The sequence below is a fragment of the Trachurus japonicus genome, chromosome 24 (genome assembly GCF_045865225.1).
Source record: "Trachurus japonicus isolate A0001 chromosome 24, Traja_1.0".
Lineage (NCBI taxonomy): Eukaryota > Metazoa > Chordata > Actinopteri > Carangiformes > Carangidae > Trachurus > Trachurus japonicus.
In genome coordinates, this window is record NC_140930.1 from 18,366,271 (window position 1) to 18,386,542 (window position 20,272).

At 41.8% G+C, this 20,272-nt stretch overlaps 2 protein-coding genes and 1 long non-coding RNA gene across 4 annotated transcripts in view; 2 read left to right on the forward strand and 1 right to left on the reverse strand.

Moving 5' to 3' along the window:
• The window catches only part of xkr6b (XK related 6b), a 54,890-nt gene extending 50,442 nt beyond the window's left edge, over positions 1 to 4,448 (forward strand). Inside the window, exon 3 of the mRNA XM_085770142.1 lies at positions 679 to 4,448. Within this exon, the coding sequence (XP_085626268.1) occupies positions 679 to 1,649 (971 nt within the window). The 3' untranslated portion in view covers positions 1,650 to 4,448. The remainder of the gene's footprint in view (positions 1 to 678) is intronic.
• On the reverse strand, positions 2,456 to 8,599 carry LOC146961839 (uncharacterized). The gene is made up of 3 exons (XR_015035159.1): positions 8,467 to 8,599; positions 8,034 to 8,091; positions 2,456 to 2,546 (listed from the first exon to the last, which is right to left on the reverse strand). It is a non-coding gene; the product is annotated as an uncharacterized LOC146961839 (long non-coding RNA).
• Positions 8,600 to 8,620: 21 nt separating this feature from the next.
• On the forward strand, positions 8,621 to 18,177 carry ccm2 (CCM2 scaffold protein). Of its 2 annotated transcripts, none has more exons than XM_085770143.1 (10): positions 8,621 to 9,025; positions 13,057 to 13,233; positions 13,412 to 13,495; positions 13,681 to 13,864; positions 14,145 to 14,281; positions 15,286 to 15,421; positions 15,681 to 15,738; positions 15,824 to 15,956; positions 16,062 to 16,200; positions 16,881 to 18,177. In XM_085770143.1, the coding sequence occupies exons 1-10, from the start codon at positions 8,996 to 8,998 to the stop codon at positions 17,183 to 17,185; spliced, it is 1,383 nt and encodes a 460-aa protein (XP_085626269.1). In that variant the 5' UTR covers positions 8,621 to 8,995; the 3' UTR covers positions 17,186 to 18,177. The 2 variants fall into 2 exon arrangements, with proteins under 2 accessions (XP_085626269.1, XP_085626270.1); XM_085770144.1 differs by lacking the exon at positions 8,621 to 9,025 and adding an exon at positions 12,118 to 12,296 and having other exon boundaries at positions 16,881 to 17,400.
• The last annotated feature ends 2,095 nt before the right edge of the window (positions 18,178 to 20,272 follow it).

Below are 20,272 nucleotides of genomic sequence, written 5' to 3' on the forward strand. Positions count from 1 at the left end.
ACATTGGTCATCAAATGCCGAGACGCTCCCATATTTTTCTACTAATTAATTTCAAGTTCACATATCACTTTATCGTGTGCAGTATTTTCCACCGTTGTATCCAATTTCCAACATTCATCACTCCTGTTATTGAAACCTCTTTTACCATTGCAGTTTCCCCATGCATTGCAGTTACTCAGAGAAGGCAGTTCAATCATAACAAGTGATATCCCTCTCTGTCAGGTTGTCCATAGAAATGCCATCAATACATTTGCTGAGAGGCACCATGCTGCTGCTCTGCAGATAATCCTCTATCATTTTTCATGCAGCAAGCTACTGGTCTGACATATCTGCTGTCTCTACTATTATACACGTCTGAAGGAAACTGAACTGGTTGACTAAATGGAGACTGTTTTGACTGTATGACCTATGATGATCTTGGTAATAATATGCCTTTCAAAAAATGTGATGGATTGCTTTGGCTGAAATGAAACCTACTGTATACAATAAGTGGAAATGGCAGCCCAGTTCAGATACAGCCACACTGCTTAGGATTGTGTTCTATACTTCAAATGAAACTGGATGTTCCTTTAAATTTCTGATGTTTTTAGAATCATCTTATCAACATCTCTCATTCGTACTATTTTTTAGTCATTTCCTGCTTTTTTACTCTTTCTTGTCCTCTGTTTCTATTGTTAGGTGTTTCTGCCATGTCCTCCCTCCTGTCCCTTGCCTGGGTGCTAGCCTCTTACCACAAACTCCTGCGTGATTCACGTGACGACAAAAAGAGCATGAGTTACCGAGGTGCCCTGGTGCACCTTTTCTGGCGCCTTTTCACCATCTCTTCTAGGGTGCTCTCCTTCGCCCTGTTTGCCTCCGTTTTCCACATCTACTTTGGCATTTTTGTGGTGCTCCACTGGTGCGCCATGGCTTTCTGGGTCATCCATGGCGGCACCGACTTCTGCATGTCCAAGTGGGAGGAGGTACTGTTCAACATGGTCGTGGGCGTGGTCTATGTCTTCTGTTGGTTCAATGTACGCGAGGGCCGGACACGGTACAGAATGGTGGCCTATTACACTGTAGTACTGTTAGAGAACGCCATCCTCAGCTCCCTCTGGTATGCGTACCGTGACCCAGCCACCACTGACGCCTATGCCTCCATTGCCCTCTGTGGCGTCTTCCTGTGCTTTGCCTCAGGTGTGGCCTGTATGGTTCTCTACTACGGGGTCCTACACCCCATGGGCCCCCGGCTGAGGGTGCTGGCCAGCTCCTGCTGTGCTGAGCTGCTGTGGGGCCTTCCTTTACCACCCGAGGCCGAGCCCATGGCTCCCACACCAGGCCCCCGTGGCTCTCAGGCCACCCCCACACGGGGTCTGGCCGGGGAACACGTGGAGTCAGACGAAACAGCCACGGACACCTGCCTTCCAGTTTTCCAGGTGAGGTCCACAGAGCCTGTGGATGCAGCTGGCAGGCCCATCCGGGCTGAGGGTCCTCTCATCAAGATAGACATGCCCAGAAAACGCTACCCAGCCTGGGATGCACACTTTGTGGATCGGCGCCTGCGCAGGACCATAAATGTGCTGCAGTACATTAGCCCTAATGCGGTGGGCATCAGGTATAGGGACGGTCCCCTTCTTTATGAACTCCTGCAGTACGAATCCTCCCTCTGAAGGCATCCTCTCCCACAGCTCAGTCACCCCCTCTTCCTCACAACGATGCACATGCGTTTACTTTCTCTCATTCTGCTCCTCCTCCTCCTCTCCAGATATTATCTCTTTCCACTTGACACTCAGCTCAATCCTACCCTCCTCTACGATCATTCACTTTTCCTGCAGGAGACGTGTGTTTTATCAACCGAGAATCTGTCAAGACATTCTAAACACACAGTCATGATTTATTTTTGGAAAAAAAACATACAGAGAGAAAATTATGAACCTACAGTATCTTATGTGATATATACAGAAGTCTCATATAAACCCCTCTACATACAGGAGGGTTCTGTATGAGTGTGTAGATAACATATGAATGTTTCATTATGAAATGTGTTTAATGCATTATACTGTGTTGGTGATTCAACCTGTGAATACTTGTGAAGGGCATATTGTATGTCCCTGTGACATGGGACTGGCGCAAAGCCTGATGGGAATGATGGAGGAGAATCTCAGAGGGGGCAGGTCTTTGCACATCCCAACATTTACTGCCATTCTTTGTGTAAATCATTGAAATGTATAATAATGTTTACCAAGTCCTTAACCCGTAAAAAAAAAGCACTGACATGTTCTATCATGATACTGTAAAAACCGGAAAGGTCACAATCAAATTTGTGTCCAAGAGAAGCAGTTCAAAAATGGATTTTCCCTCCGCGAGCTTACGTGGCTCAAGTGCATCCTGGCTGTACTATTTTTGTTCAAAATGGTAATCACATCATGTATGGAAGAAAAAAGAAGCACACTGAAGCACACTGACCTTCAATCAGTTCCACCCACATATTCAATTTTTGCAGTGCAGAGTGCCCTCTGGTGGAGGCAGGCTGTGACAGCATGCATGCCTTACTTGGCCAGCTTTGCCTGTAGTTGTGACAGCACAAAATACTAAGATGACCGCCTGAGGTGAAATAACACAATGAAAGAAATGTAGAATGTAGTTGAAATGAGCACAATGTTTTCTAAATTGGTGGGTAAAAAAAAAAATCATAGTAAAACATTCCAAAGACTTTTTTTAACGATTGTAGGTGTTAAGTAAAGGGTTAGAGGGGACAAATGTGTGTTAAGACGCACTTTCTTTTCTTTTTTTTCTTACTATTGCAAAGACAGCCTTCAAGGAATCCTCCACCATTCCCTTCTGAATCCTAGAAAGTACTCCCCTTTTCAACCTCCCTGTTCTTCTTCTTTCTTAATGTCTTATGTTGATTAAGATATGCTTATTGGGTGCAAAGACTTATATTAAGGTCTTGAGAAAAATATGACAAATCTGAGAAGATATTTCTATGCTATTATACTTCAGTGCATATTTGTGTCCACATTTATAGTCATTGACATACCGGTAACTATAATTTGCCAGAGCACACACTTTTTACGTGACAAAACATGTTGCAGTGTTAAAAGGTATACTCCTCAACATCAGTGTGGCCTCAGAGAGGTTCATACTCTTATAAGGGTGTACAGGGCGACTGTTCTGGCTCCTGCTAGCACAGTTGAAACAAAGCCAAATCGCATCTTACAGTACTGTCTTTCCAATTTATCTGCCCCCTTGAACCAGTAGAATGAGTCCGTGCAAACATGTGTGCCATCTATCGGCCTGCTGTGCAGCAGTGATACACTGATGATGCTCATCTCCCAGCTGAACCTTCGGGAGCTCTCCACCACAGACACCCACGGGACGACCACTGTATTCAGTTGTGAGAAAAAAGGGAAATGTTTAAAAAAGAAAAAAAGAAAGAAAATATGCCTTCTAGGTCAAAGGAGCTTGACTTAAAATTTCCAGAGAGGGCAAGTGAACAATTCATGAGAAAATGAATGCATTTCATACTCCAATTTTATCTATTTACTTAATGGTTCATCTGAATATATAATGTGTGTTTTTTACATTGTAGTGTTTGGCATGACTTTAGTCTGAGGCATTAGTACAAATGCACCCAACAAAGGAGAGCCGAGAGCCCGACACAAAACAGAGATTCCTTTTGCCTGACTTACTGGCTTTCTGCTTAGCTGTGGCCGCGTGTGCCTGTTAACATCGTACTGTAAAAGGCAGATGCCAAGTAAGTCCAGGCTAAAGGCGAGAGGGGGTTTTTGCCAGGGTTGGAAAAGAACACGAGAACCGATTGTGACAAAGGGCCTGACTGGAGTAGGGTGTATGATTCTTTGTGTGAGTGTTTACTTCTTAGCATGTGTTGTGCAACCGACTGTATGTACTGTTCGAGGGTTTAAAAGTATGCTAGTGTGGTGTACGGTGTGTGTGCACATGCTCGTCTGTGTCTCTCTTCAGCCCTTTCCCACACTCCTGTTCTCTCGCCGACTGTTCGACTCCATCCTTGGTTGCTGCTCCGCCCTCTCCCCCCATCTCTGCTTGTGCTGGGCCTCGGCACGCTCCCGTGAAAACACTCTCACACTTCTCTGGTAACTGAACAACGGGGTTGAGGCTGAACAACTGGAGATCCTGACATGAGAACATGCAATGAGGTACACTGCCATAACCAAGAGCTTCAACATCCAGGGTCTGCCACCCTTCAGCTTAAAAGCGATGTTCAGCCCTGAGTAATTGAGAACTGTTGGGTCAGCTAGGGTGCAGCAAACATCCAAAACACCATATGTATAGATATACATGTGTATGCAAACAACCAACTTGTTCATTGTTTACCATAGTAGCCAGAGTAGTTCCACTCTGTTGTAGTGAATGGACAGCCATGTTAATAGTTAGTCAATGAATAACAAATTATACGTATTGTCAAACTAAAAAAAAAACAAAACAAAGTAAAACAGCCAATACAGGGGTTCCTCAGGACCAACAAACAAGACCACTGAACCAGCTGACTCAGGGGTGTCTCAATGCAGTTCTCATCCCCAGGCATGTCCTCAAGGGTCTCCATTTTTTTCCTTAACATATTGCATCCTGGACCACTCCTCGGCTAGGATTGTACCACTAAATTATGGTTTGCACATTTTGTTTTTTTTGGGAATGATTACTCATTCTTATTAATGGGAGGGAGGGTGGGGGCGGTTTTTTGTGGTAGTTGGCTGCCTGGCGTACGGTGCATCCTTTCTAAACACTGCTGACCTTTTCCAGACGTGGACGCATGTCCAAATCAGGTGCAAATACACTGTGATTCATTCATTTTTGTGTGTGTGTGTGGTATGACGGTATTATATAGCATCATAAACAAGATTATGTAAAACTGGGCTGAATTTCATCTAGTGGTGCTTAATGTCGTATAACGCAGAGTATTTATGCTTGCGTAACTGTGTCATTAGAATATTAGTAATGACAGTTAATTAAACAGATTAATTTTAATTAAGTCTACAAAGAGTCTATATGTACAAATCTGGATTTTTATGAAACATGCAGTATATTTTATGTATTTCTACAGAACAATCACCATTTTGCCACATTCTGTATCTAGTCAAAAGGATTAGCTAGAAGCTGGTTAATAAGTGGGTTTTAGTTTTTATATATTTTTCTTGTCTTCAATTCAATACACGGGTTTCAAGAGCTAAGCTACACGAGAGTGCAAGGAAGCTGTTTCTATGCTGTACAGTGTAGAATTCAGGCTGCCGCTCTTTATACCATAAACAAGGTCACAAAGAAATCACCTACAGAGACGTATCCCTGTCAGGTTACCTGCCCAGCTCCACATCCCTCGACAGCCACAACACACAGCAAGAGCGTTTGAACAGCAAGCTTGTTCTTCTCAGTCCTTGTTGTGCCTTGTTACTTTGGGTGCTTCAATCCAGCCATGGCAGCCAGGTCCGCAAACAACAATGCCAGTGTCTTTCTTTACTTGTTTCATGTGCCAGCACACTCACCAAGATGACAACACCAAACGATATTCCCCTGTCTGTCTCTACAAAGCCAGATCAAGCCAAGTTCTCAATTCTGTCAGCTTTTCACCTCAGTCGACGACACTACTTAGTCTTAGCGCTTCATCCACGTTGTCATCTACAGGACTGCACTGTTACCAGATTACAGTGTTACAACTTAACTACACAGTGTGACAGAACCAAGTACTGTGGGTGCTTTGTGAAACCCAATTCCTGGTTCTTTCAAAAACATAGGAGAAATAGTAAGGCAATACTGAACATCTTCTGTACTTGAACGTCGGGTTCCTCATCTTTATTATGTTTGACTACGCTGAATCACTACAGCCCAAGCTGATTCAGCAAATTACAATTAGCTAGCAGTTTAGACTGAGCTCAGAAGCACTAGTTATGGACTGTTTGGATGGATATATAGTTGTAACAGGTTCCAGCCACGATACTGAACGATTTAGTCAGTGATTGTTTTGTACTTTTGTCTATGCCTTTACATCTTCTTCTGTCTTGCAATGATGAATGATTTGTAGTGCCAAGACGTTAAACTTTCTGTGTTGTTTGTCTCGTGTGAACAATACATCCTCTCGCCAAAACAGTAATGCCTGCAGTTGGAATAAAACATGGAAGAAATCAGTGATGACAATAATGCGCAAAAAAAAAAAAAAAATCATGTTATTATGTTGCATTTTCTTACAACGGAATGATGAAACAGGCCCGATCACTGATTCACTTTTGAAGAACCTCATTTCCTGGTTTTCCTACCACCTCCCAGCATGCCTTTAGAACTCATTGTGAGGTGACCCTCAACATTTAGCATGTAAGTGCTCTTGACTGCACAACAAACCCTCTGATTTCTGCGTTAATGTGTAGCAGCAGGGCATTGTAGTGTTTGACTTGGTTTAAGTCTGTACCTTTGTGTCATGACCATCTGTTTGGCTGTTGAAGCAGTTTGTTCAGATGATAAAACGGTGCATTTTCTTCTTTTACGTTTGCTCCTTCTTTAAATTTTTTGTTAATAACCTGGTGCTGAATAAATACATTTGAAAGGTGCTATGACTGTGGACCACAGTATCCACTTCTTTGGCTTTCTAAGAGCATGGCCTTCCGGTTGACTGAGAGAACCTGCACCTGACAAACTTGCAATCTCAAAATGCTCAAGAGCTAGCACCTCAAATTCACACAGTTTACAGCAGAACTCAACTCTCAATGGTGCCATCTTGATTTTCCGAACTGCACAAAAAACAACAGTTAGTACTCTACTGTTCATATGTTTTATTACACTGGTTTCAACATACGGTATGTTATTGTTTTACTCTGATTCAGTCTGCACTAGGATTCTTTTCTTTTTTTCTGAGAGAATGAAACTGGCAGATGACAAAATGCATCTTTTAGGCAAAAGCACAGGAGCACAAATGTACTTCTGCTAATGGAATCTGAGTAAAAAAAAGTATATAGAACGTGATTGCTGTGTTGTAAATTCCTGTCATCTATATGTCCTAATCTGTGTGTATCTATTTTTGTTGTTATTGTAGAATTGGCTGTAATATTTTGTTTAAAAATGGATTTGATATTCCAATGAAGCGACAATGGTTGTCATATTAATTGCTGCTGATTTTTGAAATTGTTATCAAAGGTGTTGGGAAATATTGCTTTGTTTATATTCAATTTCTAGATTGTGTTAGCTTGTTGGTGTATTTCACAAACCTTTCAGGATACACCCTTGGCTATATTATTTATCCAGGGTATTCCAAAAGTTGGCACAATGTCAGTAAGCAAACTCGCTACAGTCTGTAGCATCTTTATGAAAGTGTGCTCATACAACCTATGTTGTGATTGAGAACATATAAGGAATGATTTCTTTGTTGTTGTTCAATATAAAATGTAAGTAAATTGTTTCATGGAATCCCCATTCTTTAAAAAAAGCAAAACTGATGTCCAGTATTGTACCTACGCCCTATTTTTGGGAACAATATGAATATTATTAATAACATATGGTGCTAAAGTTCTTTTTGTATGTTTTGGTTTTTAGAACAAAAGAGAAATATTATGCTGAAAATGTAATGTTAAGCCTTACTGTAGATTCATATATCAGACTGTTCATCCCAGAAGAGAAAAATAAATATAGTATTTGAAAGTGCAATATATCAGTACTGTATTTACATGCACCTCTCACATTTTGACAGATCAAAATGGCTGGGTGGGGGCGGGAGGTTATGACGGTCCTGATTTGATGGTTTACAACGTGTTTTAGCAAATTTAATCCAGCCATCTTAGTTAAACCTTAGTTACCACCTCTAATTACAAATAAAAATCCTGTTGCATATTTCAAAACTAGTTAAAATGTAGATGTTGACATGTGGTATGAGAAGTAGAGAAGTTATAGGGTCAGTTGATGTGCAGAGTGATATGGATATGTTTTACACAGTATGTGTCTTGCTCAACAGTATATTGAGAGGTTACCACCACAGAGAACTGTGAAAGAACAGTGAGAAAAGCCCCCCAATGTCCCACAGACAAGATTGCACTGACTTGCATCACTGTCCCCGTCTCTCTGTCGCCGTCTTAATTGTCTGTTCGTTGTCTTGTCCTAGTAAAACAGGGATAGTAAACAGTTAATGTAAAAAAGAAAATTCACACCATCACAAATGTGTCAGGGAAAACATAACAGGCAGGACACTCTTTTCAGGGCAATTTAGACAACTGCATTAGCTATATCTGCATAACTTGTGCTGGATGAGTTATGGCTTACTGGATGGTTAAACATTAAGGAGTGGGACTCCTTAAAGTCACTCCATAACAACTGATTTATTCATTCACTTTTACAGATGATGATCAAATAAAACTTGTGCCTGTCGCAGGAAAACAACAACACCTCACATGTTGCAGTGAAACAATTTCAACAAATTTAACAGACACAGAAAGTCAGAAACAGAAAACAGAAAAGTCACTGTCTGTAGCCTACCTTTAGTTATAATTCAGAACTCTGTCATGAAATAATCTTAAGTGTATTATTACAAAACAACTTGAACTGAACGCTCCTCGGGGCAGGCGGGTTTCCTCTGATCCTGTTGTTGTGATCATTATCATACTACACAGTAGCAGCTGTTTTGGTTTGAGCAAAGCAAAGCATGCTGGACCACAGTTCAACGCCCCAAAATGGCGGCACGGTTGAAAAGTTTTGCTTGTTTTGTCCGAGTTTGTCTTCGTAACAGACTATTTATTTAATTATTCTAGCCACACCATACCATACAGTTTTTCGCACAAGTGACACGCTGGCATTTTTTCTAACGGTTGCGGAGTAACACAAACACCGGCATGGCGTTTTTGCTATCAGCGCAAATTCGGCATCACTTTACCTGCCCTAGGCTAGGCTAGGCTAGCAGGCTAACTACTGTTGGAGGAGTGATAGTTAAAAACTTCGGTAGTTATGTCTCGTCTAACCTGGACCCCCGTGCTGAGCTGAATATGAAGAAGAGGACCTTTACATAGAAATGGAGGATGATGTGAAAAAAGCGAAAAAGGTAAGTCTGGCACGCCGCTGCCCAAGTTGGCTGGGCTAGCATGCTAACTTATGAGCTAGGCTAACATAACTGTTAGTTTGGACAAACATTAAGTTAAGCGGTCAGCATTAAAAGGCTAAAATACAAGCAAGACTTTGATATTTGTACTGACTTCTCCTTCAGTCAGCGCCACTTATAAAGTGGGGGGAAATGTGGAAATAGCAAATAAATCCAAAGTGCAACTGATTGAGTCTCAAAGAGGGTGAAGTATTGAAATTCAAATTAAATGTAAAATGCTATTGTCTTCATCAACCATAAACCCCAGGCTGGCTTAACTTAACTTGTTTGGATGTAATGCCAGTTTAAACGGTTTACTTTCTCCTGTTTACACCTTCTTAAAATGTCAGCTGATGTATTGTGTTAAGTTAGGCTATATGTTGAAGTATTTTTGGCAGTGAAGGAGGTGTTGGTTAACAACGCTGTGCCAATAATATTCACAAACGGACAACAATCACACACAGCCGTCTGTCCCAGAGAGCAATGACGCTCGTTGTTGTTATGTTCCGGCTGAGGTCATGGGGAAACCTGCCTAACCCGAGCATCAGCTGTCAGAGGCGGTGGTAATCAGTGTCAGTCATGCTAAAGAGAGCCAGCACTCCCTCTGTGCTCTAACCATCCAACCCCATCTCACACATACAGTACATAGTGGGATCCCTAATGATCCTGTTTGGTAGGAGGACAGATCTTTATGCTCAGACAACGTGGCTGACATTTCATTTGGAGACATTTCCTATATATATATCTCCTCTTCCCCATTGTTTCTGCTCTCTGGGTTGGCACAGGGGGGAAACTGAAGGACAGGATCAACTAAATCCAAGCAGCCGAAATGGCATACTGAGTAAATAATGAGAAGTCAAGTGTCTTTGTTGAGCTCATGCCTTACATTTTCCTTAAACAAAAACACTATTGTTAGTCCAGTCGAGTCCTCTCTGTTTGAAAGGAAATTTGGACGGAAATGAAGTGATAGCCAAGTGTAAAGAAAGTTTGAAGTGGCAAGGAAATGTTTTTTTTTCCACAAGTGGTTGGCATCTGATTAAAAATGTGCCATCAGCCAAGATACAAAGACTCTGCAGTTTTAGCTTAAGTCAAATCTCCTCATTTGAAAAATAATTCCACCTCTGTTTTCACTTGTTGATATCATTGGTTCCATGGTATCAGTACAGTTCTTCTTTGTGCCACTTGGTGGTGATAGTGATTAGCATTTGGCACAGGTGTATTTTTATATTCGCCTTGTAGAGCATTTTATTATCACACATGTAAAAGCAAAGACTCCTTCATTTGATAACATGATAGAATGTTTATTTAACATTGTGGCCTCATTTTATGGACTCTTCTAGAAAGGCTTCCTACTAATCTGAGGTATGGCACCGCAAATTTAGATAAATATCTGGAGATATTCGGGAACATTACAGCTGAATTACCTAATTGGAGTTTAGCTCAGTGATGCTTGTGTGTGCAGTGTGCACACTCATATTAGCTTGCTTTCACCCCACCATGGGTCTTATAAATGTCATGAAGCACTGAAAAATAGAGCGAAGAGTCACTTTACATATGTTGCAATTAAACTACCTTATGTGGAATTGTTTGGCTGCTCCAAAATCAGGGAGGCAGTAATAATGACATCGTCCTCTGCATCCAGACTCACTTTTCTTTGGGCCCTACCCGACATGAGATCAAGACCAGTCTCAACAAGTCACACCAAAGGTCTGAGACTAGCCTTCAGATATAATAACTTATGTGTTAACAGGGTCCATCCTTCCCCAGCTCTGCATAGGATGTAATGGGAACCTGAAAAGCTGTTCTTCAGCTCTGTTCAATTGCCCGTGTCATATTAAGCAAATATGATATGGGCTATTTTGGGAACTCATTCAATTGGAGCTTTCTGTTCTCTAGTACTGGACAAATGACTGCAAGTATAACCATTACTTGTTAAATAACTGTCCAGTTATTTGTGTTTAGATGTCAGATGTGGTCTAAAACTTTCTACAAAGAGGTCTGGAGATTTGAGTCTTGGAAAGTATTTTTTTTGAGATATAGAACATTTATGAACCCTGACTTAGTCCTTTTAGCAAAGGGGGCCACGGTGAATATTCAAACAATCTTACTTTCTTGAAAAGGAGATGGTGATTAATGATGGTGATGAATTGACTCTAAATACAGTTAATTAAAACAACAGAAAAGCAAGGCTCTGTACTTTCCTTGTCTGAGTATGTTGTTGATCTTTCTTACACTTGATCTACTCTAAGTTTTCTTGCATTCCTCTTCAGTGCGACAAAGTTAAAAGTCTGCCCACACTTCACCCCGGCCATCACAGCACAAAGACACTATCCTCACTTATGTTTCTTGGTAAACAGACTTTCGCCATACTGTAAAAGGCGCTGTTCATCATAAGGCCATTCACTGGGGTCAGGCAGGTAGCACTCGTCTCACATTTCACCAAGAAAAGCTATAAAATGTTAATGCACTTGTCTTCGGGGCTACATACTGTTAAATAATGCACTGGTCATACAGGTCGCGTTGTACTATGAACTCTAAAGCAGCTGACGAAGGAGCATCACATCAGACAGGAACCAAATTATGTTCCTCTTCAAGTGGAAGTGTCTGACAAAAAGGAACTAGGTCCTTAAGACATAAATGAGACTCTCACTTTTGGGTATGTCAAGTCTGCCGTGTAAACAGCTTTGCAAATGAGACAGCTGTGTGGTTAGCAGACATACATATTCAAATAGACTGTTTTGTATATCTGTGGTTTAGCAAGAGTGCATGTGCTTTGAGTTGAACTGTTTCTAATGAGTGATGGAAGGAAGCAATCATCATAACATCATCACAACAAAACCTGAAGATCTGGAATAAACATGATTATTGCCACACTCTTCCTTTGTCCCTCTTAAATTTTATGAAGCAGTTTTCTGAAAGTGTGTCAGGGGTTTTAAGCACTTCAACATTCAATGCACGTAGGAGTGTGTCATCACAGGAAGTTGTGGCCGGTCCTCTTCCTGTTCTTGTGCCTAAGTAGAAGACAGAGACACTTCCCTTCCTCTGTGGGGGGGGGGGTCCCACCCCTCTCATACACGTTGAGGCTCTGTTTGTGTGAGGATCTGATCAGTTGGCAGCTGTAGCAGAGGCAACAGGTGACTAGTTGACACTGTGAGCGTTTCGGCATCTGTGGCCAGACTGTGTGCCTGCTGTTGCGTAGGCAACTCTTGAAGCGTGCGGGTTCATGGAGCACGAGGTAGGCTTTTTTTTAAATAAATAAAATGCTTTCTGTTCAGAAACATGCTCTGAAATGTTTCTATTGTGCATAGGCTTAACATTGTGGGCAAATTGTATTAAGGTTTGTTTGTGCTAAGTACACTCAGAGCCACAGTGTTGACATGGTGCCTGTTGATACTAGAGAGAAGTAATTGTGTAGAAATAATTATATAATTCAAGGCTTTTCTGTGCATTATTGGCAATTCAAAAGGAAAGCTGCTAAAGTAAATACAGGAGTGTTTTTTTTTAATAAAGAAAGCGTCATGTTCTTTTGTTACACATCTATTGGAGCTGCGCAGTGAGGGTTTGAGGTCGAGGCTTCATCAGTAAACATCTCCACTGTTGCAAAATACTCTGCATGAAGGGCTGTACGTGTGCACCGGCAGACTGCTGTATCTTACTCCGCAGCAACCAAGCATCAGAAATTACAAGGCTACAATTACCACAGTTTGATGTAGCTTCCTCTGGGTTTTTTGGCCACATTTAACTTAACTGTGCGAGAGCTGCCTTGTGATGTTAACCCATTTCAGCTGTAGCACACTTGTGTTGGATGGCTTAAAAAGTCTCATAATGATATGCTATCACAGAGGAGCATAGTGTGTCACAGGGTTAGTATAGCTACATGAAATGAGTAAGGTATTTTGGAAGGAGACTTATAAGCACACGTGATGCTAATGGACACCACCACACAGACAACAGTCTTCTCATTTCTGCTTGGCTTCTTTGTCTTTATTCACCAGCCTGGTATCGTGTCTCCGTTCAAACGAGTCTTCCTGAAAGGAGAGAAGGGGAGGGACAAGAAGGCCCAGGAGAAGGCCACAGAGCGCCGGGCCCTCCACACAGTCTCGCTCTCTCAGCCCGACCACCGCATCGACCCTGACATCCTGCTTAATGACTACATTGAGAAGGAGGTCAAAGTGAGTTTGGCATAAGCATAAATCTAAAACTCATGCCTGTATATTAAAAATACTATAGTATGAATTAGTTACAAGGAGAGGATGGAGGAATTGTTAGGTTATTTGTTTACTTTGGATTCTGTTCATCTCATTAACACATGAAACATTTCATAAAGAGTGTATGTTCTGTTTTTCTCAGTACTTGGGGCAGCTGACATCAGTTCCAGGATACTTGAACCCATCCAGTCGCACAGAAGTGCTGCAGCTTATTGACAATGCAAGAGTAAGTATCTGTGTGAGCAGATTGAACCTGATCCTGTCTGCGTGCTGTAAATGGAAACAGAATACATTTCATAAAAGCTTCAATGTTCATACTTACTTGTGGTGAATTGGAAAATTAAAGTTGTTAGATATAATGGCTATAATAAAATGGATAATACTCCTATTGTTTGCCCCTGTCATTGTCAGAAATCGCATCAGTTGGCAGGCCAGCTGACGTCAGAGCAGGACGCGGTGGTGAGCTTGTCTGCGTACAACATCAAGCTAGTTTGGCGTGATGGAGAGGAAATTATCCTGAGAGTGCCCATCCATGATATTGCTGCTGTCTCCTATATCAGGGATGACTCGTTGCACCTGGTGGTGATCAAGACTGGTAAGAATACACACGCCAACTGTCTCTGATGATTCATTATATAGATGATACATCTATTGATGTTGTAGTCAATGCTGCCAAATCCTTCTGGTTTTATCCTTATTGAGCAAAATTAATTAACAGGGAATGATAGGCACCTGATGATGTTCAATTCGTGCATTTTATCTACACCCACTCGAAGGAGAAAGGAGCAATAATGACCCACTGTGTTTGTTTTCAACATTCGAATCCTGAGATTTAACTAAACTTAACTAAGATTGTATGAATGTGTGTTTTCCAGCCCAGGACTCGGGCGGTTCTCCCTGCCCCAGCTCATGTCCGGATCTCAACAAATCTCAGACCCTGAGCTCCTTATCAGAGAGTGGAGCTGTGCTTGTGGAAGTCTGCTGTCTGCTCGTGCTGGCTGTTGATAATAAGGTAATGTCTTGAATGTGACGTTATGCAAACAACAAGCATGTTCAGAAGAATTATATGGGCAGTCTGATGGGTTTCTTAATTGAGGTTAAACAGGCGAGACTAATGCCTTTGGAACGAGGTGCACTTACAAATTCATTTAAAGAGACGACTACAAAATGGGAATTGTGTCTGCCCCAATACTGAAGCAGTGGCGGCAATAATTTACTTGTGGCGGGCTGCCACGATAAAATGCATGTAGCGGAAACCCTGGAAGGGAAACCATGGTCCGGACTAAATGTAATTAGTAGGGCTGTCAGAGTTAACGCGTTAATCGCGATTAGATTAATTTAAAAAATTAACGCGATTAAATTTTTTAATCGCGGTTAATCGCGGCCCATTTTGTCCTCTGTCTGCTGGACTGGAGGACTGGAGTGTGGGACCTCCAGTCCAGTAGGTGGCGGTAAGGCACCTTCAAGTTGGTTGCTACACAAATATACACAGTCTAACATATATCCACAGCTCCATCCATTGATTTTTTGACGGCTTCTGTTGTCAACAAATGCACATGGCCAGGCAGAGGCGTAGCAAAGTAAAGGGCAATTTCCACTGGATGCAATTCGTTTCAATTCTGTGTGAGTTTCATGCATCATGTGTTATGATTAGGTACTAGGCCTGCTAGGTCTGGTCTAAAAGTTGTTTGTCTAGAGATTATAACACTTTGGAGGGTTGAAAGTCCAAAGCGCCATATATAATATTTTTAATAGAGATTAATCGCGAGTTAACTATGGAAAAAATGCGATTAATCGCGATTAGAAAAATTAATCGTTTGACAGCCCTAGTAATTAGCCATTTGCTCACGCATCCTTATTGATGTAAGAACCATACATGGTAATTACAGTAAACATAACACACTTCAGCAAATCATTAAAGGAGATTTAACTTTAATTGAAGTTGCAAGATGTTAAGGTAAAGGTGACATTATAAAAAAAAAAAAAACATTGCAACCTTTTTTCCTTTTCTTTCAGGCAGCAGCAGAGGAGCTGTGTCTTCTGCTCAGCCAGGTCTTTCAGATTGTTTACACAGAATCAACCATCGACTTCTTGGACAGAGCCATATTTGATGGAGCAACTACACCTACAAGACACCTTTCTCTATACAGTGGTAAGGAACAGATCAGCTCTCTAAACAAAAACAAAAAGGGCAAAACCCACACACTCACATTTTTACAGGTATCAGCAAAAACAACACATTTATTTTAGGAGATTTGATTTGGTTTAATACCTTAATAATGTAGTGCTCTCCAGGCACCCTGCCATATAGAAAACAGACTCCTGCATTGTGCCCTGTTCCCAAGCTCATAGTATTTCAGAACTTCATCCACATTTGAGCCTGTAAATATCCATCTGCCTTAAATCTGCAGACGACTCCTCCAGCAAAGTCGATGTTAAAGAGGCCTTCGAAGCAGAAGGAAGTTCATTGTAAGTACATACTCCAAGATTTCTATTGACACAGACTCTAAAGTTTGTTTGTCTACCCGTCACTTACAAGGGATTCTTGTCTCAGTCCTTTCCAGGGAGTAGAGACAGAAGGAAACTCTCCAACAGCTTCCACCCCAGCATCCCCACAGACAAAAACCGCGAGCGAAGGAGAGCTCAGTACCACTGCTGCAGAGCTGCTGCAGGACTACATGACCACAGTACGATGATTCACCCTCTTTTTTTTTTTTGTCCCTTTCTGATTTTGAGAACAGGAAGTTTTTTCAAGCTTTATTAAATCTTGTTCTGATTTTGTTCCTCTTTAGCTGCGGACAAAACTGTCATCGCAGGAGATCCAGCAGTTCGCTACCCTGCTCCATGAATACCGTAACGGTGCATCCATCCACGAGTTCTGTATAAACCTACGGCAACTCTACGGGGACAGCAGGAAGTTCCTCCTACTTGGTACGACAACTTATAAGTAACGTGGTATCTGTGCTCGAGCTTTGTTTTTTTTCCACTTTTTAAAATTGGTCTTCGGTCATTGGCACTTTACTGTTTTCACTCTTGTTCAGTCACACTAACACTACATAGCTGCCCCCAGAGTGTGTTAGTGTGCTGTTGTGGTCAGGTTATGAGTGGATGGTGAGAAACAGAAGTGAACACTTGACAGCGCTGCCACACTCCTGCTCAGCGGCTGTGTTGTAAAGCCACACCTCGTAATCACTTCCAATTTCTCACCACCACACTTTCAGACCCACCTGCATGACTCAATGTGAAAATGTGGGTTTGCTCCATAATTCACTCCAAATTACATACAATGTATGTAATAGAAACATGTTTTGTGTCATAGCTGATCATATGCATTAACCTTTTTTTTTTTTAAGTATATTTTTTTGGCCTTTTTGCCTTTATTTGATAGCACAGTGAGTTAGACAGGAAAGGGGGAGGCAGAGAGAGGGGGAATGACATGCAGGAAATGTCTGCCCGACGCGGGATTCGAACCGGGGACGCCTGCGTTGAGGATTGTAGCCTCTACATGGGGCGGCCGCTCTAACCACTGCGCCACGCACCGCCCCCCCTATACGTCCTGTTGAGTATCAGTGTGTACCTCAGTGTTTACAGCCTTCCTTTGCCCCCCGCAGGCCTGCGTCCCTTCATACCAGAGAAAGACAGCCAGCACTTTGAGAATTTCCTCGAGACCATTGGTGTCAAGGATGGCCGAGGGATCATCACAGACAGCTTCGGTCGCTACCGCCGCACGGCCAGCTCCGCCTCCGACTCCACCACCAACGGCAACGGAGCAGCGGGAGGAAGCGGCGACAGCGCGGCCTCAGACGAGGGCCAGGAGGCGTCCGAGGGCGACGAGTGGGACCGCATGATCACTGACATCAGCAATGACATCGAGGCTCTGGGCTGCAGCATGGACCAGGAGGGAGTGACACCCTGACCTGGTGAACAAAGGTGTATCGGCAGGAGCTGAGGAAGCAAACCGACGGCCTCACATCACATGAACAGTTGACAGAAACAAGCTGGATGGATCAGATGAAGGTGGTCCTTAGCACTGACCTAAGATTTGGTTTCTTGTATTTTCCTCTAATTGTCAAGAGGACGTTCCATAGTCCCTACACACTCAAGGAAAACCTCAGCTTATTACCACAAAAACATGAAGTCAACAAATGCACTTATGCAGACCCTGTAGATGACATGCAGTTAGTTGGCTATTTTTACATTTCAGAGGGATTTGTAGGCTCTGATATGTTCTTAAAGTTTCTTTGATTATTTTGTATCCTTTATTGGCAGTATCTGCCACAGCTGTCACCAATGTAGCGAAACTCTCCAGCGTCTTTGAGAATCTTTCTGTTTCGAATCCTCTCAAAGACTGTGGAGAGCCTGTCAGAGGACTGTGTACACATAGAAGGTTAAGACTTAAAGCTGTGCTTTTGTATTACTATAGGTCAATCAGCTTCATCCACCAGAAGAACTTTGGTTTACTTCAGTTATTTCACATTTGTGCATTTGCTGTGAGAGTGTAACATTTTGCTCTATATATAAATATATATATATATTATATAAAATTTTGTTTTTCAATAAGATTTGTGTACCACTTAATTTTACACTATCATTTGTTATGTTTACTCATTTATATAATTTTGCCTTTTTCAAACTGACCAAGGAAATGCTGTAAAAACAAAATGATCATTCAGTCTCTGAGTGGGGACTGTGTTTGACAAAGCCAGCGAGTGGATGGCTGATGTAACTTTATGATTGTTAGATGTTCTTCTCATGCAGGTCATCTTGTTGTGTCTTGTGACATTACATCTGTCATTGTGCCTTTTCACTGCAGTACTGTTGCCAACTGTCTGTCCCCCACAGACAGCTTATTATGAACTGTACCTACAGTTGTTGAGCAAATCATAGTTATTAAATAACAGCTACTTTTACACACTTTGTCTGTCGGTGTTGTCAAATTACACCTTTACACCTGTCTGCTGCATTATCAGCAGATTGAAGTGAGAATAACCTGACCTCCTCATTTAATTTGACATCCTTGCGGCAAAACTGACACAAGGTGATTTTAATAATCTTGACTTTGATCCGCTCTGACTGATCATTTGCTTGGATGCACCTAAGCTGCTGAAACTTCAGTCTGAGTTTCATCAAAGCAGTCACGCTGGACGTTGCTGAATAGCCTCAAAGTTGGGGATTAGTTTTGTGAGTCTGAGGGACAAGAAATTGGCAGGACAGCTCTAGTTGAGCACATTCCATTCTGCGAAGCCACTCACCAGGCTTTTAAACCATTTCCCTCAGATCTGCAGTGTGATGATGATGTTTTTTGTTTTCCCCCAGCAAGTTCTGAAAGTAAAAAAACAAAACAGAATCAAAAGATGATTGCCTATTGTCTGGGTTGCATCATATTTGTTGTGGGGCTGAAGCAGAGGTGTAGGGAGTTCATGCCCTGACTGGAACAATACACCTGGGCTCAAATAGCTCCTCTGACTTGAGACACTGTCTGCTTCCAACAAAAGGATGAGATAATCCACAAGCCTATGATCTCACCGTGCAGATACAGATTCTCTCTCATCGCACCAACAGACGACTCGCAGCAAGTTGCACCCGTTTGTGACAATGTTGCTACATTGTTTTGGTACCGAAGTAGAGTAAATGATTGTTTTCGGCGTGCTCTCAGTGTAATTCACCTGTGTTTTCTCACAGTACTTAAAGGACTCCTAATTGGCCTCCTCTAAATCATCATTTTAATCCAATTTTAGCCTGAACAGAATGACTCATTATGTTGCCTCATTCGAAGCACAAAACTATTAAATAGATCACTTAGTTTAATTAACTCATTTAAAGTGTCCCTGCTGCTTTTACAATGAGTTTGCTAATTGTCTTTACGATGACTGGAACCCCTGTAACGCCTCTATCATAACTTTATCACCTTGCATGCGGTTGCCTCATAAAGACAAATCAGATTGCATTTCTGCATTTCTGTCCTTATGTTAGTATCAAGATGATTTTAGTCAGGAATGTGAACTGGATTATAAGAGTTTTGTAGAGTTTCATTGGAATTAAACCCAAATAGAAACACTATGAAATGATCCCCCTCAACTTTTTGCTAGGTGACTGTCAAGTTTTGGTCGACCATGTGCTATGGTGAGTATTTATTTGGGTGATTTGTATGTTAAACACACGCAAATACACGCTACAAATTCAGAAAACGACTCCTCCGTACTTTAGTTCACTTCACTGTGTTTGTTTTCCAGGCTTCAACTGTACAGTCGTGGTTAGCACTACTCTGATGAACATTAATTTTTTCTGCTGCCATTTCTAGCAAAAGATGAAACAAAAACATCAAAAATAACTCTGTTACTGGTTACTGCCTGTCTGCAAGCTCACTATATCTGCTTAAATGCTGATAATATGTAGGCTAGGTATTGTGTTGTTTCAGCTTTACCCAAATGGCTAAAACCACTTAATGCAAGTTTAGAAGTACCACGTGTTAAAACAATTAACCTATACAGTAACTTTTGTTTGCTAGCCAAACCATACACAGAGCTCAGAGGTTTATCCAAGATCAAAAGAAACCTGCAAGCAGGGGCTTTACCTCAAATTAATGTTCCACATAAAGGTTTGAAGGCTATTTTTAGCTCCTGAACATGTTTAATGTGCCCAGGAGCTGGTCCAAAGTGTTCCTCTGACCTTATAAATCTATTTTCCAATAACCAACATAGTCAGAATCAGTGGCTCGACACTCCAGGGGTTTAATTGTGTGGTCAAGTTTAAAGCCTCATGTGTCTGCAATGCTCCTTGTTTGTCCAACAAAAACAGTCTGATTCAGCTCCTATTTCCACACCATTAAAAATGAAGAGTGTTGTTGCTTGTTAAATATTTTCCACTGAATCACTAATGGTGATCAAAAGACGTGGTCTCTTTTGTGACGTGTCAAGAAACAGGGGATAGGAAACTTCATCCATCCATGCTGTATAATTATTTAAACCACCTTGTCTTTGTGTTAGTCTCTGGACTGTGGTGT